Source organism: Passer montanus, unplaced genomic scaffold (assembly GCF_014805655.1).
Source record: "Passer montanus isolate IOZ18808 unplaced genomic scaffold, ASM1480565v1 scaffold31, whole genome shotgun sequence".
Classification (NCBI taxonomy): Eukaryota; Metazoa; Chordata; class Aves; order Passeriformes; family Passeridae; genus Passer; species Passer montanus.
This window is the reverse complement of record NW_024367819.1, coordinates 9,709,276-9,735,247: the sequence shown is the minus strand read 5'-3', so window position 1 is coordinate 9,735,247 and position 25,972 is coordinate 9,709,276. Positions and strand designations below refer to the sequence as shown.

Sequence of the window (25,972 nt, the reverse complement as noted above, 5' to 3'; positions counted from 1 at the left end):
TAATCCATAGCATATCTGCCATTACAAATAACGCTGCCAAAATCAAACAGCTGCAGCTATGGTATTGGTTTTTTTACAGTATGCATCTTCACATGCACAAATGCACAGGCATCAGCCTGTAAACCAGGATTCCAAAACAATATATATAGAACATGGAATTGGTAAAAATTAGACCTATTTTAAATCCTTCAACATGTGAGACCAAGAATTCAGACACAGCCCTAATCCCTCAAGGAGACAAACTGGGCCCCATCTTTCGCTGTGCTGGAGGACATTTGCCAAATGTCTCCACTGGATTGCACATCCCATGAGAGAGAAAGAGGAAGCAGAGCAGCCTTTGTGCAGGAGCCTGGGGATTAGGGAATTCACCTGGAGCACTGCAGAAACAGGAAATCTAGTACTTGCTTCAGTGATTTTTAAATGGTTTCTTTTTGGAGCAAATTAGTTTCACCTGAAAAGGCTGCTAGGGCTCTACCTCCAAAATAACCTTGTGCTCACTGATAAGCATTTCTCTGTGGAGATCGGAAGAGAGTTGAGCTCTCATTTTGGCAGAGGGCTGTTTTGATGAAGGGTTGCACATGGAGAACACTGTTTAACCTGTGGATCTCCTGTTAAAGCTTGAAAGCCGTGGAGCTGACACCCTGTCTCTGCACCACCGTGGCTTTGTGTGGAGCCCATGTTGGTGGCCACAGGTTGCAGGGGGCTGAGGAGGTGAGCTGGAGGAGGGGTCATTGTGAATCACTTCATGTCTGCCAAAGCTGCCTCCAGCCTACTGTGGGGCACACAAAACAGTCACGGAAAAAGCCTGCTTTGTCTAGAAAATCTTAGCCATTGGGCATTAAAAAGTTATCTGACCAGGGACCAAAGGTGCCCCCGAACGCAGTTTGGAAGGAAACGGGCAACTTAAGGAGGCTGGAGACAAGCTGATCTGTTTAGAGGTCTCTCATACAAGGTACTCCCATCCTAATCCCACCACTCAGGGGTTGTGGCACATGGTCAATCCGCTGACTGTCCAGAGGACATTGCAGGCCATCAGTGTTTGAGGCTGGATCAGAGATGTGGAGGACAAGGGCAGCAGAGGCCTTTAATCATGGAGCAGCCCAAGTGGTTAAGAGACAGTGAGAGAAAGAAACTATCACACATTGCTATCTCAGCCTCCTACCCTGCCTGCCACCTCAGCACAGGAATTTTGATGGACAGAGCAAAGAGAGGGAAAACTGAGGCCAGGAAATGCAGAGGACAGATGGTTGTGTCTATCTCGGTGTTTATCTTCCCTTTTTTTGAATGGCAAAAAGAGGGAAAACAGGCCAGGAAATGCAGAGGACAGATGGTTGTGTAAGCGTCTATCTCGGTGTTTATCTTCCCGTTTTTTTGAGGGGGTTTTTTGGTGCCTTTTTTTTTTTCTTTAACTGCAGTCAGCAGTGAGAGGTTTGTTTTTGTTTATAGTAAATTAATTCTATTAAAATTACCTGACTGCAGACTGTTTTGGCCACAACAGAGTTCCAAGCACACTAAGGTGCCTCCTTCCAGCCTGGAGCTAATGACCTGGTGGCTCTTTGTACAGAATCATAAACAGCACCCTCTTTTGGGCATTTTCTACTTAATAAGGCTTCCTTCTGCAGATCTAATTTTTTCTCAGTTGCATTTTTAGGATTCCAATTTTCTCAATGCATTGCACACACAGACTTAGTGTCCCAGGAGGACAGGATTTTGCTAGGTGGCAAGGCACTTCAAGGTCTGGTAGTTACCATTCCTGTCTCTGTGATTAAGTCTGAATTCCTGTCTGCAAACTTACATGTGTAAATACCTCTGGAACATGCCATAGAAAACATTCCCAAAATTGTACACACAGTAACGTGGAAAATGTTCAGAAAATAAAATGCCTTGTTACACTAAGATTTAGAAAATATTTAGAAAACAAAACCAGGCTAATTCTGAAAGCTTTAACCCTTGCTATGATTTATGCTAAATTTTGTTTTGTAGTTAGGTCTGCTAATCAGTGTTAATTACTAGTTTAGCATGTATCTACCATACAGTAAGTTGTTGCTTTTTTCCCCTGATCAGATTCTTCAAAATAAAGAGAATTGGTTTTCAAAACTCTGTTTATATTGGGGTTTTTTTTCAGGGGAAGTAAAGTTTTTCATTGAAAACTTTCTCTCTTTAGTCGCTGGTGAATATAATCATTAAAGAGCAGTTGGGAGATTTCTACAAGAAACTGTCAATCCTGAGATGGAAATATAATGCAAACCATTCTTGTTACCTTTTATTTAGACCATTGTAAGGAAATAAGAGGTCTGCTTTGTGAATGCAGTAACAGCATACACCCTCCAGACATCTGCCTGTTCTTTGATTTCCACCTAGTGTGAGTCAGCCTCCTCTGTCTTCAAGGCTAGGAAGTGAGCTGTTGAATAAATAGTGGTGCTCAGAAAAGAGGTGTTAAAATATACAGCTCACAACATTAAAATTTATCATCACTGTTTCACAAGAAGTAGCATAGCTCCTTACTGTAGGTTCACTTTTCATTAATTTATGGGTGAAATTATCTCTTATTTCTACTTGAATAAACTTCTATCTCTATTTAAACTGGCTGTTGTATGGGCCGAAACTATGTTTAACTACTTCTACTCTTGACTAATCTAATACAGAGATTGACTGTTTTGATTTATTTCTGTTACTGTGTGGCCCTGCTTCTCACTGCTCTGTCTGACCCACTTTGAAGTGTTTTTGAGCTCCTGACAAGTGCAGCTAGGTGCCTGATAAGAATCTTTATTCTTAAAAATCTAGATTTTGATCTTTATTTTGTGTGGTGAGTAACATTTGGTCACTCCAATGTATGCTATCTGAAGACTATCCAGTAAAATATTAACAAATCGCCAGTGAAATACAGAAAGAAATCCATTCTTGCATGTTTACTTGGCAATCTGTAAGCAGATGGCTAAAATACCAGAGGCAATGACAAAGGTAAAATCTATCAGTTTCATGCTATCCAGAAGGCTGTGGAGGAGGGATGCTGTCAATGTGCTTCAGATGTGATCTTCTGACTTAAAGGCAGTGCTGTGCCTTAGAAATGCTTTTGGTTTTGCTTTGGCTTTGATGCTTTTAACCACAAGGTTTGGCTCTAAACTGGGCAGATGAACAGGAAACTTCGGTCTTTGAAAAAGGGCTGTGTAGATACCTTTCAAGCAGTACTCTTGGATATCTTCCCTGACATGACTTGTAGATGGTTTGGAAGAAGGAAAATATGTAAAAAGAGAGATGAGTTTGCTTTTCTTAATTTCTGTTGAAAAAAGAAAAAAGTAACAAAATTCTTGTCATCAAAATATGGAGTTGTACCAGAGTTAAATAGTTTATTTTTTAAAAGAATGGTATTGAGCAACTGCCAGCACTAAAATACTTCACCTTTATTAAAGACTGATATAGTAATAAACATGTTGCACTCAAACTGATTCTTTGCAAAATGCTGCTTCTGTCTGTTCATCAGTTCTTGAACTATATAAAACTTAGAGCAAGAATCAACAGGATCAGGCAGAAACAAACCTTGAAATTCTGTCAGTTAATTAGGCAGGTCTGGCTGTGTATGTTGGTGTGTTCTCTTTTACTCTATTGTGCTGTTTGGTGACTCGTTACTTGAACAGCCCCAGGATAGGCACACTTTCTGGAGGTGTAGTGAACATTGTTTGCAAAATTAGTCCTAAACAGGCTGCGTATGCAAACTGTAGTCTGTGCATAAACATTAAACATCCCCTAGGTTCTGTGAAGGAATTCGTCTTTGCCAAGTACGTGGTGAGCCTGTGAATTTAAATGAGCTTTCAGTCCCCTACATTGAAACAGTGGTGGTGCTTTTGCATAACTTTAGTATTTTTTGGATGTGGAGGAGACTGGTGAGATGGCAACTCTGCGTTCCCAGAGCTGCTCTGCAGCAGATGAGCTGGGCACACTGAGGGTGCACAGTGCTGAGGGTGCTAAATGTGTATTTAGCCTGCAAACCCTTGCCTTAAACTGACAGCCTGCATTGCCTTTGCTGCTCTTGTGAAGTGACCAAATCACACCACTGATGTCTGGCAATTACATCATGATTGGAAGACAACTGTCCCCTTTCTGGAGGCATGGCTGGAGCTCAGGGACTGAGTGCGGAGGGCAGAGCCTCTTCCCAGGCAGCACTGTGGAAGCAGATCCTCATCCTGGCCCTGGTGCAGTCCCAGCACCCAGGTCATCGCCATCTGAGCTTGTGACAGCCACCTTGGGCCTGAAAACTGGCAGCTCCCACTTGGGGTTCCTCCCATTCTCATGGGAACAGCTCCTGGACAACTACAGCTTGACTTTTGCAAAATAATTTCATGAATGCATTTGCATTTCATGCCTGGGAAACTAGTTAGGAATGAGAGGATGGTGCTTTCATTCCACTTGCGTGTGTGTTGATTTTCTGGTGTTGATATTGTAGTTCCTGGCATTGCATACCTGAAATTTCACCAAAACGGTCATGAAAACAAAAAGCCTTATGGTACTGTGCTTGGGTAAAAACTCATTTTCCAAGGAGAAAAAAAATCAGAAATGAATGTTGTTAGCCGTGTGGCGGGGGGGTGTGGCATTTAGGAGAACAGATGAGAACAGATGAGAGTTCATAGTTCTGCCATCAGGAAAGATGTTATCTGTGTCATAAAATCTGTACTAGCCACAAGCAAAAGCAGCACTTAGATATATAAAAAAAGAGTTCAAAATGACAAGAGATGTGACATATGTAGGAGATTTCTAGATGTCATGAAAAATCCTTGATCCTTGTCTGGTTTTGTCCAAGCCAATAAAAGTGTTTTGGAAGTTTTCCAGGAAAAAAAACATTATAGCCAAGGGAAGGGGATCCTTGATCCTTGTCTGGTTTTGTCCAAGCCAATAAAAGTGTTTTAGAAGTTTTCCAGGAAAAAAACCATTATAACCAAGGGAAGGGACTGCCACTAGATAGAAAAAGTATAAACAAACAGTATGAAATAAAAGGTGCTGCTGTGATGGGATTGTATTTGTAAAGAAATAGCGATGTACTCAACAGTTTGGTAGGAAATCAAGTAATAAGAAAATGGTTTTTTAGTATTTAATGGGTACAGGTTTGGGTTAAGTAACTTCCCGTAATCAACAGTTTTCAGTAAGATATTTGATGCAGTGATGCTCAGCATAAACTTACTGACACTTCCCAGCACGAGAGCACAGTCTAATAGATTTTGAGTGGAGTAACTGGAAGTTATCACTGGAGATGTTCCACGAACTGGCATGTGAGTTATGTTCTGCAAGAATCTCATCTCATTGTTTATGCTGTTATGTACTTTTTATTAATGATCTTGGAGGTATGTGAAGACATTCACAGGCAATAATTTTTGCAGAAAATGTAAATACTGGTCTGATAATAAATATGATAATATTGAATACTTTATAAACAATATTAATCAAGAGAGATTTTTGTAACCTTATGAAGAGACACAATTCTAAAAGGGTGTGGGCCATAGCTAGGATATTGTAAGGCTGCAACTTGGTACAATATTTTGGAGAAAATAGGCAACATGGAACAGCAGACAGGGAACTCTGGGAATGTTAGAGCAGAAGGTTGAACAGAGTAATTCATGGACATACTGAGGGAAATAAATGTATGCATGTCTTTGTTTGCTGGAGCAAAATGTTAGGATTTGTGTCAAGAAACCCTTAATAATGCTTGAAGGATTTTGAGGGTTTTGAGAAGACAATGTAGAAAGTACTTAGGAGATGGAGATTTTTACACCTAAGTCTGTTTACCTGATCAAAAAGACAGTTATATGTGTTTACAGGAATAAGAGAAGGGACATTAATCTTGAGATGATAAAGATATAACAGGGCCAAGGCTTCAAAGTAAGAAATACAGAACACATTTTTAACAGTTTTTAACAGTTCAGCTGATTAGCCACTAGAAGTTGGTGAGTCCTCCATCTCTTGATGACTCTGTAGTCAAGACTGAATACCTTTCTTGTTATGTATAACTAAGATCAATTTATTGGCTTCAGCCAAAGTAATGAGGTTGATGGAGGTTACTAACATTGGCTAAATTTATGGAGATAATAGCACATAATTTTTAGGAATCTTCTCATGTCTCAGCTTTAAGAAAAAACACTTTACAACTCTTTATTCTTGTAGGTGTATTTTAGAGGATGATCATGAGGGCTGGGTTAACAGTACAGTACTTTGACAAATACCCTCTGGATCACCATTTCTGTCAGCTCTTGACTGTTACATCATTTTGTGATCAGGAATCAGAAAATTCATTTCTTGTAGGTCATTTCTTTATGCATTTCAAGGGCAGCTTAAAATTTGATGTTATTTGTGTTCATTTCTAAACTTTGTACTGAAGCAGGATGCATGCATAGGCTAATTGCTTCTCGAGCTCTTACTACTGACTTACTGACCTGGTTTGTCAGACTCACTGAAGAGATGATTAGATATATGCTACAGGAATCTGAAAACAAAATCCAACCCACAGAAAAGCAGAATTCAATATTCAGTGCCCTAAATAACATTGAAAGGGACAAAAATATCTCTATATGTGATTATAGGGACAAAAATATCCCTATAGTCCTTTACTGATCTATAAATACATAGTTTTTCTGCAGATTTCTTGAATATCAGAAAAAACAACAAAGATGGGCATTTCTTCCAGTAAGACCAAAATTTGGACCTGCAGTTCCCTCCCAAGACAACAGAGAGAGAGAGAATTGCTACCTCAGAATTTGAGTATTAGATTATGTGAATTGCCTTGAAGGACAGTTTCTCTCCATTGATAACAAGGCACAAAGTTGATTTCAACAGGGTGAGTCCTATCAGACTACCTTTGTTTTTCCTTAGTGACATTCTGTTAGCTGTATTATTTAAGAGATCAGTCTAGGTGAAAGAATATGTGGCCTTTAAATCTATAAATTCTTACATTTATGCTCAGTAAAGCGTTGATCATGGTGTAATCTTGTTCAAATGACTGAATCAGTATTGTTAGTTTGCATAACAAAACAGGAATGAGCAAATAAATAAAGCATTATTGCCTCAAGCCAAGAAGAGTTTGATTTGTAAAACATTTACTCTTGAAAATAACCTGTACCAAGTGTTTGAGGATATTGTGCTTGTTTGCTCCAGAGCAGCAGCATGATGTTTTGCAAGATACTCACGTGCAACTGCCTCCTTGCAGACAACAGCACAATGTTCTTTAACTGAGCTGTGCCAACTTATTCTAGCTAAGAAAGCAACCAGAGTCTATCAAGCTTCAGAAGAGTGATGTGTAACTAAGAATCACTGCTAAAGTCATCTGTATGTTTCAGGGAAAATTATGACAAAGGCATCAACTTGGATGTGAGAGATTGAGAGAACAGGAACTCAAATAACAGATTGACATATGCCGCAGAAAATCTTCAGCTGGAGAGCCCAGGGAGGATGCCTTCTTGCTATCCTTCTAGAGGGGTCCAGGTGGAGAGGAGAGAAGTACTTAACCTATAGTATTGAAAGGCACTTTAATATTGTATTCAGCATAGATAGTAGTCTGCATCTTTTAGTCCTAGGATTTAGGAGATATCAGCTGGAAGTGACCTGAATGGTTGAGAGGAAAGCATAGTCCCAGGGAATAAGTCAGGAAACAATCTTGTGTGCATAAATCCCCTGTATAAGTTGTTAAGGTCGTGTTGTTAATATTCTAGGGGAGGACATTTGCAAGGAGATTTTCATTATTGTCATAGCACAGCAGTATCTCTTTCACCAGAAGCAAGTATTCTTATTTTCAGTCTAAAGACTTTTAAATGGTACCTCTTGACCTGCATTCAGAATTATTTCAGCTTTTTTCTTACAGACTGTAGCTTTGAGAGTGGCTTCTCTGTCTATTACAAATAAAGAAGATTTTTGTCTAAAAGTCAGTGTCTTGCATCTCAGTTCAACTAGTTTTTGATGTGTAGATTTTCTGTCCCTTTGAGAGAATAGTACAGAATGGAATGTATTACCAAATATAAAGCCAGCATAAGAAGCAGTCTTGATTTGTGCTGTTCCTTGCATTGTTCCAGTCTGCAGGAGTTTCAGTGCAGAACATCGTGCACTACAAGCTGATCAGTAAGTGGTTTTGATCCTTCCACTATGCTCTTTTGAGCCAACAGCAGTGACAAAACAGGAAGGAAGAGTTGTTCTTGTGTGCTTTGCATTTCTTAGGATCTGTAGCTGACCAGCCCAGCCACAGTAGTTCATAAGTAGTTGAGATTCACCTTCTTTCAGCTGTCTTTTAGTGAAAGAAATGAAAATGAACAATCCACATTATGACACAAGGGATAACATCAGGACTGAACTGTGAATGCTTGCAGCCTGCAGGATGGAGAGGGTGGCTGAGGGCTGTGTGTGCACCTGGGTACGGCAAGGAGTTCTGCAGTGTGCTTTACCAATTGCAGTTCTCCAAAGCAACCTCGGGTTGCAACCTTCTCTTTTGTATAGTGAAAATGGAGGAAGGGAAACATTCTTCAGAGGGAATTCTGGTGTGGTGAAAAGCTTCATCAGGATGTTTAAGCAGAATGGAATAGTGGGCTGGCCTGAAGAGAAAAAGAGGGGAAATATTCCGTCTTCCTTGTATGATTCTTTAGCTTGTAGTTGACTTTATGCTGCTTTCTATGAAAACTTTTTCTCTGTTTGTTGTTTTTATTTTTCTTGCTTCCTTGAAAACATTTGTTGCTTTATGACCTTTTACCAGCTTTTCTGAGTTTCAAAGATGTGAGGAGTAACTTGGACATTGAGTGTCTGCATCACTGTGTGTCTGGAATCAGTCAAAGGAAGATAGTGAACCAGCTTGCATTTACTGTCCATAGTATAAAAGGAGTATAGAGATGTAAAATTGTTGCTAAGAGCTACACCTCTTCATTAACTGCCTAATTACATTTGTTAACAAGTCTGAACAATCCTGTACTGTTAGATAAAAAGCAACCTGGAAGAGTAAGTTTTCATTTTGGAAAAAAAATTGATTGGTTGTACAGATATTATTTACAAGTTAGCAAATACCTCCACCAAGGAGGAGTGGAAGTGAAACACTACACCTGAACAAAAGCAATGAAAATACACTGGTCTCTTGGATGTGAACTTGCTAAAATGCCTAAACATACTAAATTAATCTTGCATTTAAGAAATAAATTATTAGTTCAATATTAATTAGCAGAAAAGCAAGATTCTGTCTTGATTCACTGCAATAGAAGTTTTTTGCCAAATATGTGCAGGATCAGTTTCAGGGCCTCATGTAATTGAATGCTGTGCTTACAAATGCACAAATGCTGTGAGGAATGTGAATTTGTCACTATACTTGACAGAGATAGATAGCCAAGGCTGCTGCAAATATTAGAAGAGTCTATAGTCCCGTTATTGCCTTGCTCTACTCAAGGTCATCAGACCTGAACAGGAGTAATTATCTCAGGCAGAGGATTGGATTAATGGTTGCACTTCTTCTGGTACCTTCATGAACAGGACTGCAAAGTCTGCAAAAATACTCTTGTGAACAAAGAGCATGCATCATCCTGAGTAACACCTGAGAATCATGCATATTTTGAGGTCAGCATCTTTTCTGCTGTAGTTGTTTCTCTTTCTGACTCTGTCAGGGGCTTTTTCAGATGCCTCCCCCCTCTTCAGTGGTTCAGGCTTCCGGTTTTTATCCTTAGCCAGAAGGAGTCTCTCCTGTCTGCCTATGAGAAAATGGGAAATTCTTGTTCCGTTTCGAGATGGAATATGATAAAGCAAGAAGGATTTTTTTTTTTTTTTTGCAGAGTTCTTGTTGACCTGGTTTCCAGAGAAGTAGGAAATCAGTCTAAAGCTGTCACAGGTGAAATGGGCAAAATGGACATGTCAGGGAACTTCAGAAGAGGAAGAACATAATATCAAATGAAGAGGAAAACCCTAATGCCAAATTATGAGAAAAAATATGTAGGGTTTTTAGTATTCTGTATGCTTTTCGGTTAATTAGAAAAGAAATTGTCAAATGCCATATTAAAGGAAAGAGTACCTATCAAAATGCTTTGCAAAAGTTCAACATTTTCAGCACATTCTGTGTCTGCATTTTATTTTCAGTCTAACTGCTAAAATTATGGCAGAGCATTTAAAATGCATGACAGAAAAAAAAAAAAAAAAAAAGATGTAGCTTATTCCTGCTTGAATCAGAACTGCATTTCCATGAAAGTCCTCTGGACTACCCTGGTGACTCTTGTTTCTTTTGCTGCATCCTACTCAGATATTGACTGGATTCCTGTAGATAACTTCATCAAATGTTAAGTTTAGCTTAAGCTTTTTCTAATATACACAAAACCTTGAAGAAGGCAGGTATTACTTGGAAATGTGTGTTTGTCTCTGTCACACTCCTCAAGGTACTGATTAACTTTGGAGCTTGTACCAGGCCTGAGCGCAAGGCTCATCAAAATGTTCTGTGGTATTGACAATAGGGTGTCTCTTGCACAGTGTTGATGCCATGCTAAATTTATTCTCCTTAAAGAAACTGTGGATTTCATTTTAAATTTTAGGAGCGTCTTCTACTTTCTTTACTGCCTGCTCACATTGCCATGGAAATGAAAGCAGAGATCATTCAGAGGTTACAAGGTCCAAAGGCAGGCCAGCTGGAAAACACCAACAACTTCCACAATCTGTATGTCAAAAGGCACACCAATGTAAGGTATTGTACTGTAATAAAATGTATCAACAACATTCAGAAAAAAAATTGAAAGAAAGGGTTAAGGGAGAAATTAAGAAAACATTTTTTAAAATATACTTTTCAGCAACTTAATATGTAGCATCCCTTAATTTGATTGAATGCTGAATTCCAGAAGAGCCACAAAGGTGTTAATACAAAGGAGTTGTTGAGAAAAAGCCACACAATAATAGGCTTTTTTTCATAATGTCCTCATTTTTCAGATTGCAGTACCAAATCCTGCCTCTGTGTATGCTTGTCAAAATTGTAGTCCATGTCAGTGGTATGATTCAGATTTTGCAAATTTCTTGACTGGAACATTTTCTCAGGATTTGTATCATGTAAGCAGAGGCAGCTGTATCATATATGTATTTTACACAGTACCTGAGATAAAATATTCTGATGACAGTTCTAATTATTTATTATTTAAAAATTTCTAGTAGCTGGAAAAAGAAATCAATTTTATTTCAAACATTCTTTCTTCTTAACAAGGTTCTTTTCCCTGTCTTTTTCCTTTTTTGTTTGTTTTGTTGGAGTTTTTTTTATTTTATTGGACAAGTTAGTTTGAATTATATTCTTAGAAAGTGATTTATTAAAAATGTTGCAGGACTTTTGAGGAAGCTCATGTTCTCTTGTGAACACAAATACTCTTTGAAACTATTTTATTGCTATTATTATACTGATGATTTGTGACTTTAAAAAAATATTTCTGTTTTTTGAATCCCGTAACAGATAGAGGTATAGATATAAATACCTATTAATTTAGGTATACCTATAAATGTTATACCTGAGGAGGTAATACCTATAAGGGTACATACAGGTATATATTACCTATGAGCACAACACCCATAAAGGCAAATATACGTTTACCTATAGATGTAGTTGTATTTATTGCTGTACATTTAGTAGTGGCTGTTTTGGGTGTGGGCATATCCCTGTGAAGTCCAGGGCACTTGCTTTCCGGTTTTGCTGTTGGTTGATGGATCTGAGTGCTGCAGAAAGAAGGAAGCTGTGACCAAGATTCTGTCCTTTCTTGCAGCATCTTGTACGCTGATATCGTGGGATTCACTCGCCTGGCCAGTGACTGCTCACCAGGGGAGCTGGTGCATATGTTAAATGAGCTCTTTGGCAAGTTTGATCAGATTGCCAAGGTGGGTTGCTGTGGGCTGCTGCTGTTAATTTGGATAAGAAAGTAATCTTTAAATTCATATTTTTTTTTCTTTTTCCTCTTGGGGTCTTCATGCATCATTTCTGAAACTTTGGCAGGAAGATTGGATTTGAAATGTGTGAAGAAAACTATTTGGCTCTGGTCTGAGTGCAACAGTGCATTTCTGCCAGTGCCAGTCTGTGAAACCCATGATAGCTCTCTAATGGGACCAATAGAGACAGCTCATGGAGCCCAGCAAGGCTTAATGGCAGATGAACACTTCTTTAAATAGATTTTTTGCATTATCAAGGATTAAGAAACTCAAGATAGAAAAGTGTTAGTCAGTTTTCTGGTCTTGGAAAAAGCATTTATGAGACTGAAGGAGAAGAGACACAGTATTGATCAAATCAATTTTAATTACTGACCACAGCCTCTTTATCACTGAAGGAAAGAATCAAATACAATCAGAATTTTTCTTCTGCTTATTTAGGTGTCTTTTTCATAAAAATTAAATCAAACTTCATGTATGAAAATAAAATCAGAAACCTCAGAATAGATAAAAATTTCCCGTGTTTTTATTTGTTGAAAAATTGTCAAGTATTTTAAAAATTAAATTAAATTGAAATTAAATTTTAGTTTTAAAAAAATAAAAATCTTTACATGGTCTTAGAGTACAAAATATAGCAATGCTATTATGATTGCTAACTTCTGGAAGCATTCCATAATATATCTTCATAGATGTAAATATGGAAGACCGTGTCTTTTGATTTCATATTTCAAACAAAAGGGCTTTATTTTGATTGAGGACATGATAGTTTAGCTCAGTTCTTTATTCTCAGATGTGAACATGTTTTGCAGTGAAACTGCTTCCTGCTTTTGCCCATTAAGGACTGTAACTGGTGGAGGGATCAACCATACAAAATTCTCTCAATGTGTCTGCTGTAGCAAGCCCTTCTCTACTGAAACAAGCTTTAGTAGAAGGACTTTGCTAATGTAATTTAAGTCAATCTTTGTAACTGTAACCCTTCATTTATGTACTTCAAATTGAAAGTCACTGTCTCACCTTGCTTTTTTCCTCCAGGAAAATGAATGTATGAGAATTAAGATCTTAGGTGACTGCTATTACTGTGTTTCTGGACTACCTATATCTCTTCAAAATCATGCCAAGAATTGTGTGAAAATGGGACTGGACATGTGTGAAGCCATTAAGTAAGTACTAAGCTTTTTTTAAAAAAAAACCTTTAAAACCAGTCTTTCACTAAAATTATAGTATATATAGGTGAGTTACACGTGGCAAAAATGTGTATCATGTGGAGGTCTGGATATTTGGGAGTCTTCTGTGTGATTTATTTTTTCTAATAAGCTGGACTTTGATTTTAAAACTTGGTATGGTCTTCTATAAGTTTAATTTCCTATTTTTATGTTTTGTCTAGATGATATTAACCACTGTCCGTTTAGCAAAGTGAGAAATTGGCCCATCCTTGTGAGGTATATGTGTGGTGTGCTCCTCATCATGAAATGGATAATTATTGAATTGTTGAACTGTGTTGATCTTAATGACTAATGAAGTAGCCATACAAAATTATTCCTCTAATCCTTAAATGTGTGTAATTGTAGTCACAAGAGGAATTTGGATTTTAGTAATCTGGTCTTCTAACTCAATCCAGGTATTTACTGTATGGATAGGCTGACTAAAGCAAATTTGGTTCTTTTCCCTTTTATGTGTTCATGGAAAAGGTGTAGTATTTTTGGAAACTAGTATTTTGATCTCCTTGCTTTAGCAATCTTTTGTATAACTAACCTCAGCACAGGAATCAGCTTGCTGCATTCTCTAAAATGTTGTTTCTTCATCCAAAAATGGTTCTAACTTACAGTGTCCAAAGAATTTTTAAATGGTACTTGGGAGAATTTCTCCTTGCCAAGCAAGATAAAAGTCTACAGATTTGGTTGCATTTCAGTCGCTTTCGCTGGATGCTTTCTCTTTTTCCCTTAGTATCACAATTAAGCCATTTCCTTTTTTAGCATACTAGGAAGTAAAGCTACCATGCCTTCTGTAGAGCACTTGGTAAAAGGGCATCAGTCCCAAAGTTGTGGCCCTCCTTGTTGGTTGGCTTAAAAATGTTGGGATTTTTTCCCCAGCCTTTGAGTGAAAATGAGAGCTTTCTGGTTTGCATTTTAAAACATCTCTGTGATATATGAGAAAAGTGAGTTAAAAGTATTTGCATAGAGTTTCTGGTCAACCTGTTGCTTTGTTGCTTAAGAGGCAAAAATATAGGAAGCTACAGGGTGGTGGAAAAACAACACTAAACTTGAGCCATAAAGTGCCCTTCACAAAGCACCTAAGTATATCACACATCATAATGCAATGTTTTACTTGAGCTCAGAGAGCAATCTGTCAGTTCCTCACACTTCAGAACTTCCAATCTTCTCTGAAATAACTTTCTGCTCAGGCTGCTATCAAGTATGTTCATTGTTAATGCTGTGCAATCAGGTTCTTGGTAAGAGCAGCCTTATAGACTAGAAAATTATATGTTAGTTGTAAAGCATATTCTGATCTGACTTTATTGCTGTAGTCAGAAACCATGGTGCTCCCCTAGACAGATGCCTGATTACCACAGCCTGTTTACACAAGGAGTGAGGAATCTGTACCCTGTGTTTTCAAATCCTTTCAAACTATTATGTCAAGTGTCACAGCCTGCAGGTGAATGAAAATTGCTGATTATTAACCAGCTCCATATTTTGTTGTGTGATTGCTGCATCTTTGTATAGAAGCATCTCCTGACATACTTCTGTGCCTTGTAAAATGAGGAGTAGTAATACTCTTGCTATTTCAGATAGAGCAAGTCACTCAATATGTTTGACTTGCCCTATCTGAAATATCTTTTTTGTCAGATAGAAATTATTGTTATATTCAGTCACTGAGGTGGAAACTGCCCCCTCGGTGTGTAAGCTACTGAAATAAAGTAGTTTGCTGTTTATATTAGCAGTTCTATATAGATTTTACCACCTGAATATGGTTTCAGTTCCAGTTCTCTTTGAAGCAAAAAGCGAAGAATTCTGCCAAATTGCCAGGTGATCTGCACTACAAAGTCTTATTCAGTCTTCTTACCTAATGTTGTGTAGCTCCATTTTGAGCAATTCAGCTTTCCTATGCTATGGATTGTTCCCATTTAAACATTGATTGTAGTCCCATTGATTAAGTGCTTTGCTTCTCTGCTCTATGTTGGAACAAATCCAATGTTTCTTATAGTCTGCAGCCTGCTTGCCCAGGAGTGGGATGCTCACTTTATCAAGCCATAAATGCCAGTGCTGCCTGTGATGCTGAGAGCTGGCCACCTTAACTGGGTGCTTTAAGGACAGAGCTTATCTGTTGAGGCAAAATATTTTTGTGTGTGAATATATGTGTTGTTTCCATTCAGCTCAAACTCTACCTCCTTGTCTGTCTGGTGACTTCCTTATTTGTATGTTTCTCAGTCAAACATTCTCAAAGGCTTCCTTTGATTTGGTAGCATGAAACAAATTCCATTTCAGAGGCAAGTGAAAGAAACTGTTTGATATAAGATGGTTATACCATTTTGAATGCTAGATACAAAATATAAGAATTCTTTTAGGTATGCTTTCATTCCTCCAGGTATGATCCAAAATGAAACTATGCTGTTAAAGCTGGCAATTTGCAGGGAATTAAATGACTAAGGCTCACTCAATGTGTTAAAGTGTGTAAGAAGGGGCTAGCTGAGTCTTAGATACCTTGGTTCAGAATTACAGATGAATAAAGTTCAGGTAAAGCATATAGTTGCTATCCTAATGACCTGAACTCTTGCTTGTATGAAGTTGCTACAATTACTTGCAATCTAACCACACCTCTGAAAAATGCAGAATGCTTTCAAACTCAAATTTCACATTGCAATAGGAGAAATACAATCTTGATGATTATTTTGACTGCCCAACCAGGCTGGGCACACAGACTGTGTTGTGCTGAAGAAAACCAGAGAGACAGGGGGAGCACAAAATGAAATAAAGGTGGGAAGTTTTAAATGTGCTTCTGTAGGTAATGCAAACATCCTCTGGGGATGTGATAGTCTTCATTCTTGAATGCATTCAGTGCCTGCATTGTCATAGCGGTTGTTCAAGAAGATCAGGAGAGAAGTGGTAAACCCTAATTCGGTCTAGAGTTACACTGCTAATTTAATGTCTCCTGTGGTTTCTTTAATTTGTGAGAAAAAGAGATTCAGTTCTGGTACAATTCTGTTTGCTCCCCTGCTTAAATCCTGTGAGCTTATTATAAAGCAGGCTTTATTCCGCTTGCTTTTGCTTTATTCTGCAGAATATGGAAGGGCAGTCTTTTGACAAGCACTCCTAGAGGATAAATGTTCCACTTCCATTTTGCCCACTATTTTAAAACACTTTTTTCCAATGTGCTAGGCTTGTGTCATATACCTTGCAGAGCAAAGTGGTGTTTGTGATTTGCAAACTGCTTACAAAGACCATTTACAGGCAGTTCATTTTCAAGTGTGTCAGCTACACAAGAGCAGTGTAAAATGGCAATGTGAAAAGAAATACCAGTAAACACTTGAGAGAGACAGATAGAATTAAAATACTTTCAGTCATGGTCCTGTTGTTTTCGTTTCCCAGGAAAAAAACCCACTTGAGTATTACTGCTTAAATGCAGGATTTACCATATCAAATTAGGCCTCTTGCGTTCTATGTTCTCTTTCAAAAAAAAAAAAAAAAGAGAAAACTGTCACATTAATTTAATAATTCAGAAAGTACAGAGCTGATGATTCTTATCACTGAGATTGAAGATATTGCTAGAATTGTGCACCCAATTTGTATATAGAAGCCATTTGGTTTCCTTATTCTGTAGTTGTTTCTTCCATTAACACCCCAACTTTCACCAAGGGTGTGTGCATGTTACTTATTACTGGCTAGGTTTGGGTCCACATCAGTTGGGGTTTAATTACATAAATCTGGTTAAGTTATAATCTTCTCATTTCTTAGAGCTGTCTAAGCCTGTAGATATCTGAATTATGGTTGTGTTCCAGTGTCCCAGGACAAGGGAAGAGATGAGAATCTTGACTCCATGTTTCAGAAGGCTTATTTATTATATGATGATATTATATTATATTAAAATGCTGTACTAAAACTATACTAAAAAGAATAGAGAGAAAGGATCCATCAGAAGGCTGGAAGGGAAAAGAAAAGAATGATAAGAAAAGCTCGTGACTAGCAGAGAGTCCAAGCCAGCTGACTGTGATTGGCCATTAATTAGAAACAACCAACATGCACCAATCACAGATGCACCTGTTGCATTCCACAGCAGCAGATAGTTCTTGTTTACATTTCTTTCCTGAGGCTCCTCAGCTTCTCAGGAGAAAATCCTGGCAAAAGGATTTTTCATAAAAATATCATGGTGACACTGAATTAGTTTTATTACTCTTTACAAATGTGGTTAGGTACCCATGTTGGGTACATATGTCTGGAAATGTTTCTGGTTGTTTGACCTGAGTCGCCCACCAGTGATTCAGAAGAACTGCTTCTGCAAAGATAATTGCCTAGCTTATGTGTAGGGCTCTTCTGAGATTTACAATGGGGTAAACAGATACTTAACTCTGTGACTGGAAAGGTCAAAGGTTTAGATGTGGTCTGGACAGTGAGGGTAGCCTTTCATTCACTGTATAGTGTTCTAGAGGGTGCAGCATTCACTAAGCAGGTGGAAGGTTGTTGAACCTACGTTCTCCACAGCCTGAATGGCACTGAGCCCATATCCCCAAAGAGTGTACAAGACCCAGCCTGTGGAATATCCTGAGGTGCTGTGGTTTTTGTCCTTCCTCTCTCTCAGATATGGCAGATATAAGAAGGTCTCCAATGCAAACATCGGGGTCTTTAGATAGAAGGTTGTGTAGCAGTAGTTCCACATCTCCAAAAGCAGCCTGTAGAGCAAAAACAGTCCTTAGGTTCTACCATGAGACTAAACATTTCCACTATTCATTGCAGCCCTCCCAAATAATTTCAGATGAATATAAAAGAAGGAATTTCAGACACAGACTTGAAAATTAATATTTCTACAAATTGTTGCAAATACAGATAGTAGGAAAGGTAATATATAATCATAGCATTAGAAGAATGGAGGCAGTGCTAAGAAGAGGTAAATGTTATTACTGTTCTTACTGCTACTTTCATAGAACCATAGAATGATAGAATGTTTTGGATTTGGATGGTCCTTAAAGGCCATCTAGTTCAAGCTCCCCTGCCACAGGCAAGGGCACCTCCCACTAGAGCAGGTTGCACTGACCCCTATCCAACCTGGCCTTGAGCACTTCCAGGGGTGTCCTGTCCACATAGTTTGACTGGTAAATTAAAGGAAAACAAAGGGCCTATTATGTGTATTAACAGAGGCTTTATTCTGAACCATAGGAAAGTGAGAGATGCGACGGGAGTGGACATTAACATGCGCGTAGGAGTGCACTCCGGGAACGTGCTCTGCGGCGTTATTGGGCTGCAGAAGTGGCAGTACGATGTGTGGTCCCATGATGTTACCCTGGCCAATCACATGGAAGCTGGGGGAGTCCCAGGGTAAGAGCTTTGTTAAGCTAACCATTGGACTCATGGATTTTTCAGTCATGGATAAATGCCTAGTCACTGCGTCTTAAGCTGTAAACTTTCATGGAGATGCCTGAACTAATTCTTAGGTGCTGTCTTGAGAAAAAAAAACCAAAACATAACCAAACAAACAAAACTGGGGCACGCAGTATTTCCTGTGATTTAAGGAGCTTTTTTTTTCTGCATGGAAACCTTCAGATTTATGCCCATTAGAACTTCTAAAATTTAGATTAGAGGGACTGTGAAAGAAGTAAGCAGCAAATAAAAGGTGTATCCAAAAGAAAGTAAAAAAAGGTTGATCAGGTTTAAATTATGTTTTTTATAAGTATTTGTGACTTTGTTCTTCTTTTAAAATATAATTTCAGCCGTGTTCACATCACCTCAGTCACCTTGGCACATTTGAATGGAGCTTACAAAGTGGAAGATGGGGATGGAGATGTGAGGGACCCATATCTGAAAGAGCATAATGTTAAGACTTACTTTGTAATCAATCCTAAGGTTAGTAGTACTTGTATTTTGTGGCCAGTCATGCTTGGTTTTGAGCAGGACCACTAATCTCTTTATTGAATAATGAACTGCAATAAGATATTGATCAGGGCCGTTACTGATGCCTACAAATACATCATGTTTGCAGTGCAAATATTTCCCGCTCTTCAGAAATAAGTCTCTGATGTTTCCCAGCAATATCATTAAGAATTGCAGGTTCTTAGCATCTCTCAATTTATAAGTCCCTAATCATGAAGATCTGTGGTGCCAGATGACGCACTGCTGCTTCAAAAGGTCGTGAGCACAAAGGCTGACATCACCTTTTGTCCTCTGTCAACCAGGGAGAGAAGCGAAGCCCTCAGCACCACATTCGGCCTCGGCATACCCTCGATGGAGCCAAAATGAGAGCTTCTGTCCGCATGACCCGGTACCTGGAATCCTGGGGAGCAGCCAAGCCATTTGCACACTTGCACCACAGGGACAGCATGACCACTGAAAACGGCAAGATAAGCACAACAGTAGGGGCCTACTTATGTCATTTTGTACAATATAGCAATATTTGAAAGGAAGAAGCTGCTCACTGCTAAATACCTGGTTATTTCTGCTAGAAGAAGATACATGTAGTTGTGCAGGAGATAAATGCAGTGAATTTGCTGGAAGCTTTTCCAGTTTTGGATTAGGGTGTAAGTGCATCTCTGAATTCAAAGGAGTCTGGCACACTTACAAAAGTACAAAATTTGACCCTCTGAGCTCAGACCCCCCCACCAAGTCACAGCATGTACAGTGGGTGCTCTTTATATTGTGGAAATATATTTTGGACATAAAGTCAGAATGCAACACATTTTGGAAGGAAATCCTTTAATATGGAGAAATTCCTAGAGATTTATTAGCTGCTCAGCTACATTCTCCATTTGAAAGATGGCCAAACCTGAAGCAGAGGCTGTGAAATTAGAATAATTCCTGTGAGTGGACTTTATTCAGAGTATCCCAGGAATCAAATCCATACTTACTGTAACATCTACCTTTTTAAGGTGCACCTAAAAGATGTGTTTGAAGGCCTGAGTTTTAGAGTACTGTATTTCAGTGTTGCATCTTTTACACTGAGCAGATTTATTTTTAATTTTACTAACACTATTGTGCTGCTATCAGCAAGATACTGACAATCTACAGCTTGTATCAATATACACTATATATCACTATCTTTTGCTTCTTAAAAGAGAATGTATGAAGGTAAATTCTAATAGTTTTCAATGTTGGCATTCAGTTTTGTTCCTGTACTGGTGAGACATATTCTTGTTTAATGAATACAGTGCATCAGAATGTGGATTGTGACAGGTTCATTACAGCAAGTACCCAGACATCACTATTGATCACAAAAAAAAATGTGGCTGTGATGGCTGCCATTGCTATTAATTAAAAAATGATGGCCATTGTCTGTATTTGGCCATTCAGGTCTGGTTTTTTCAAAACCACTTAAGATTGGTTTTTGCTGAAGCTGGCAAGAGTTTGGGCTACATCCAAAGAGTGGTGACATTGAAGTCTTTGTGGTAAAGCAAAGCACTCTTGGATTCAGACTGTTGTATTAATTTATCCTGTATTTATACTGATAGATGAGTTTTATTCCAGGTCACTCCATCTTCACTTCTAGCTGGATTTTTCTTTTAGACAATTTTAATTGAATGCTAAAAGTATTTACACTGGAAACTTTTCTCCTTACTTGACCCTGTTTTCAACACTGTTTTAAAAGTAATTTAGTATTATTAAAGTCTAGTGCAATTAATAGGGATTTTTTTGTTTATTTGTTTTTTAGGATGTTCCCATGGGGCAATATCATTTTCAGCGTTGCAGAGAAAGGTAAATCAATCTTAAAAAATTACTTAGTCATAGAAAAAATACTTAGTCATATAAATAGATATACATTGGTATGTTTTCAAATATTGAGGGCCATTGCTCACACAGACTGTTTTTTTATGTGAGTGCTGATACCTCTTACGTAAAGAAGGGCTATGGAAATAGATTTGGCAGACGTGTTTCTTATGAATTGCAAATTCACTTCCTGATAACAAATAGCTTTATTCTGAGTTGGTATGTTGGTGACCTACTACAAGCTAGGTACTCTACCAGTGGGAAGAATATTATATACAGGGAAAACTGGGAGGAAGCCCAGAGAGGGGTAAGAAAAGGGAAGATGGAAAGGGCTGTTAAAATTTTTTCTTACAACAGCTAATAATATGTACTAAAAGAAACATTTTGTATATTTGTTCAATTGCTTTGTATTTGTATTGTGGTTTATTATTTTAGAGCCTTTAGTATGTTTGCAGTACTAGATATTCAAAAGGTATTTTGTGGTCTCTTTTATAATGCCCCAGCTACACAAAATGTTTGCAAGATCACAATAGCTTTAAGTTTTCCTGGTGCTGCTTGGTACCTTGATGACTAGGGCAAAATGGAGATATCATCAATACCGTAAAGTGATTTAAATGAATCTCCTAAAAATTTGAATTGTTATTGTTTCTGGTTGCCATGCAATTATCTAAAATATTGCTAAATTCCAGAAGGTGAAGTTTTGACTGAACATGTGTGATATTAATAAAAAGAGTCTAATTCTAAAGCTGCACATTTATGTTTGAACAGTATGTCCAAAGGCTTTCTATCAGTCAATGACAGACCATTGGACTGTGGCATTTGGAAATAATGCAGTTCTTGTGTTTGTGTTTCTAAATACTACTTCAGAATAGATTCAGAAGGAACAAAAAAATGTGTCTTGAAACCATATAATGGAAGGAATTTCTTCCATTACTGGTGTCTAATGTCCATGGTGAGGCAGACATGTAACTAGGATTCTAGATAAACTAGTTAATCATTCTCACAGGATACAGCTGCAGTGATCATAAACACTTTGAAAATCAGAATTTTATTAGAATATGCAGATGTGGGGTTTGAAGCCTGACTGTAGGCTTCTGTTTGTGAAGGTCTTACCTCTTATGCATTATACCATAGTCTTATGTTGATAAGGACCAGCCAAGAGGATTGACTGTGGTTGGACAATGTCTCCTCATCTGTCTATGCATTTCTCCTGGGTTGTTTCTTGATTGATTTCTGTGAAAAATGAGTTTTAAGAACTTTCTTACCTAAATTCACTAGCATTGAATAAGCATTAAATCACTTGTGTTTTTTAAAGTTTCTGTAGGTCCACTAATACAATTTTTATATTAATTTGAAACTTACAACAGGTTATCCATTTTAGAGAAATAACTCAAAAACTTGATGTTGAGGAAAGTTCATGTTTGACTGGGTTCAATTTGTAGTTAAGAATATTTTGGTGAGGAAAAAGTCAAATTTCAGATGTGACTAATGATTTGGAAAACATTGGTTTTAAGTTAGCAGTGGATTTAAGTTTTCAAATAAAGACGTCACCTGTCAGTATTTGAAATATGTCATTTTCAAGGAAAGCACAACTACTGAAAGGATTGATGATTGCAGCAATTTATGTTAGAAAAGATAAACCCATTGTGATGATCCTCTGTTAGGTTCGTGCTGAGTCCAATCAAAAGCAAAGTTTTTTTATTGCAGATGATTTCCAAGGCTCATAAATAAAGTAATATTATGTATTCTTGAAATTAATTTCAGTCAGTGCTCAGTTTTCTTATTAAAAAGAGTAAAGTACTTCCAAGAAAAGAAGAGTTGGCAGGATTTTGGTAGGGGATACCTATTATGCTTCAGTGCACTAATACATTGTGCTCATCACACAATTCTGACAAGGTTTTTTAGGGAAAAAAAAAGGCAAGAAAGAGGAATACTTTATGAATTTGAGCATATTCCCATTCTTTTTCATTAATTCGTAAGGCTGTGGAAGACTTTCTTTTGACCAGAATTTCTTGAGCTCTCTTGGTTTTTATGAAATATTTTCTTGTGTTTGTATTTAAGTGCTCCCTAGTAGCTAAGCTCTGCTAAGCTCTAGATTTGTGAGTGTGTATGTATTTGTATGTGAGACTGTGGCTTATGATGTTTTCTTAAGAGCTTTTTATGAGGGTCATTGTGCCTGATGCCTATAGTTACTATTGCAGTATAAATGTTAAAAATTTATAATAAACTCACAAGTTCACGATAGCTGTTATTTTTTACATAACTTCCCACATTTTTCATTTCAGAACAAAATCACAGAAAAGAAGATTTGAGGAAGAACTGAATGAGAGGATGATCCAAGCCATTGATGGAATCAATGCCCAAAAGTATGGCTTTATTCTCTATCCTTTGTTGTCTTTGTCCATTCCAACTTTGACATAAAGCTGCAACAGAGGGCAGTGTTTAATATTTTTTGCTCCCACATGCGCACCAAGTCTGAAAACAGTAAAAGTGTTACTAATACTGGCGTAGGAAGCCCTGCACATTTTGAAGACAGGCTGTAAAGTAAGATTTTCTACTCTATGAGATAAGACAGTGCCTGTGAATCATGGTGTGACAGAGGTATTGACTTGTCTTGATCTTCCTGGCAGAGGGAGTTTGCTCTGTAACTGTTTGTCTGTAGACTCATGGCTGTGACACTACAGATTTATCTTACCTGGGGGCAGAGAAGTAAGACACAAGAAATGACTGGCTCAGTCAGAATGATTCCCACATCATTCTGATGTGAAAATTGATGCTTCCTAATTGTCACAGAAACAATCCTCAGGATTAGAAACTTTCCCTAACACCATAGTTTAATGTCTCTCAGTTAGTTGGTTGGTTTCTTAGAGAAGGCTAATCTTGATGGCATGTTGGAGTTGCTGGGAGAAACAATCTGCCATGTATTTTTCCATGTCCTAGGAAGAGCTGGAGGCAGTATGATGTTTTCTGTTTCCTGGTGAAAGGATAAGGCTGGAAAGAAATCAATTCCAGTCCAAAATAAGTGTTCAAGCTTCTTATATTTCTCTGATGAAATAAGGGAATTGCCATTCAGAAGTGTGGACAATAATTGTGATGAATTGTTTCCCCACCCAGTTCTGTTATTCAGAACCTTAATCAGCTGAGTATCAACCTAATTATTAAATGTTCATATGTCACAATTTGGGGTTTTTTCATCTTTTAGTCTTATTAATTTGTACTTGGATTTAGGAATTTTTTTTCAGCAATTAGAAGAGTGTTGACATTTATATGTCATAGAGAGAACACAGTGAAATAGGGTAGGTCATGTGTTAGGCAACGCCTTTTGATTATACTAAACTTGCCTAAAACAGCTATATAATTTTTGTCAGGTTTTTCATGTCTTTAGGTATACTTGCTCTGATAAAATTATTTCAAAAGTGATGTTTTTATGTGAAAAGTAAAGCATATGTGTAGATGCATTAAAATATTGGTGTGACCCTACTGTATGTTGTTTTATCTTAAACAATCTCTGTCTTATCTAATTAGCACATAAAATTCAGAGAAAATTGGAGATAAAAAAAGTTTCTGAAAAAGTTTCATTGCATTTTGTCCATGACATGGGAAACTGCAGAAAGATAAGAAATTATCTTCTATATCAGAAAGTCTGAATGTCACCTTCCAAAACTAGATTCTCTTCCTAGCTCTGTATTGATTTGCTGAATGAATCTCTTAAAAGCTATGATTCAATTGATTAATACCCAGGGATAAGTTATGAAAAGTGCTGATTCCTCAAACGTCAAAGTAATTCAATAATATTTTAACTCTGTGAAGGCTAAGCACACAAAACAATGTAAATAAAATATTTCCTACACTTAGGACACATTTTTATTTTCTTTATTATTGTGCATATTTTTGTACCTCAATTTTTCATCTGTAAAATGAAAATAACATTATTAGCTAGAGTGAACAAGTGGTTGTGACACTAAACAAATGGTTTTGTGAATCAAGCAGAAAAGTTTTAAGAAAGCATGTGAGAAAACTGTCATTTCTAGATGATTTTAAGTGTAACATTTGGATTATATGGCAAATAGGTCTATGACTGACTGAAGAAAATTTAAAAAATATTATTGCAAGAGTGAATGAAGAACAAAGAGCTTCTGTGCCTTAGCCATTAGGCTGTATCACACTTTCTCCATGGGTTTCTTTTCCCTGTATCTTGAACAAAGCACTCCAAGTGCCTGTTCTGCACAGGCTGGGGATGGGCAGCCCTAGCTAAGCCATCCCAAGCCTTGATGCTTAGGGAATTCCTGTAGGACATGAGATGGAGGAATGACCATCTGCTTGCTAAATTTGTACCTACAGAGGGGGCTAAAGTAAAGCCAGTTGGTCTGAGCAGGTTACTGTGTTAAAGGGACACACTCTCTTTGCTCTTTTTTCCTTTAAGTCACAGTGCTGCTATGTTTTGTGCATAATTCCTTGCTGTACATTGTCAAGCAGTACAAGCCCTATGAAACCACACACCTCTGTGGATACAGGCAGAATTCAGATGTCTGTCTGTGTTGTTCCTGGAATTGCAAAAGAATTTAAGCCAAATTTGGTACCTAGTTTCCCAAGAGACATGTCCTCAGGTACTTGCAAATACTTTGGCAATTTCCAGACTCATCAGGGAGTCAGGCTGAAAGCAGAATTTTTTAGCACTTATGTCTGTGCCAAAGGTGTGTGACTTTGTGCTCCCTCTTCTGAGCTCAGTCTCCACTTCCATTTGTGTTGTACTGTTTGCCTTGTGTCAGACCTCTCGGGTCTGCTACATAAAACTGGTACAGGTTTTTTTTTGTGAACTTTTAAAAACTAAAAGCTTCTGAAAACGTGAGCCTGTAATGTGGAGTATGAGGCAGCACGTGCTCTAAATGGCACTCCTGACTTCACATGCGATCAAGTGTGTAACCAAATTGGGCCCTTGGGAGTAGATCTGCAGAGAGAACTTTTTAGCAGTGTGCTGATGGAAATTAAATCAATCCACCTGTCAGATACCATAAGAAAAAACAGGAAATTTGTTAACTATCTGGGTAAGAGGGTTACTTCTTGTTTAATATTGTAACTAAATGTAAAAAAACTTTCATTTTCAGTTTATCAAAAATATTCCACAAACTGAATGCTTTCTCCAGTAGATTACAGCTGAACCCAAACAAAATCATGCTATGTACACC

The 25,972-nt window shown here is 37.8% G+C and overlaps 1 protein-coding gene across 1 annotated transcript in view; it reads left to right on the top strand.

The window, feature by feature from the left end:
* Nucleotides 1–25,972, top strand: part of ADCY2 (adenylate cyclase 2) — a 209,009-nt gene that overhangs the window by 122,873 nt on the left and 60,164 nt on the right. The window contains exons 5-12 of the mRNA XM_039714799.1: nucleotides 10,524–10,672; nucleotides 11,727–11,838; nucleotides 12,916–13,043; nucleotides 18,249–18,407; nucleotides 18,800–18,932; nucleotides 19,262–19,438; nucleotides 20,731–20,774; nucleotides 23,072–23,152. Of these exons, the coding sequence (XP_039570733.1) occupies nucleotides 10,524–10,672; nucleotides 11,727–11,838; nucleotides 12,916–13,043; nucleotides 18,249–18,407; nucleotides 18,800–18,932; nucleotides 19,262–19,438; nucleotides 20,731–20,774; nucleotides 23,072–23,152 (983 nt within the window). The remainder of the gene's footprint in view (nucleotides 1–10,523; nucleotides 10,673–11,726; nucleotides 11,839–12,915; nucleotides 13,044–18,248; nucleotides 18,408–18,799; nucleotides 18,933–19,261; nucleotides 19,439–20,730; nucleotides 20,775–23,071; nucleotides 23,153–25,972) is intronic.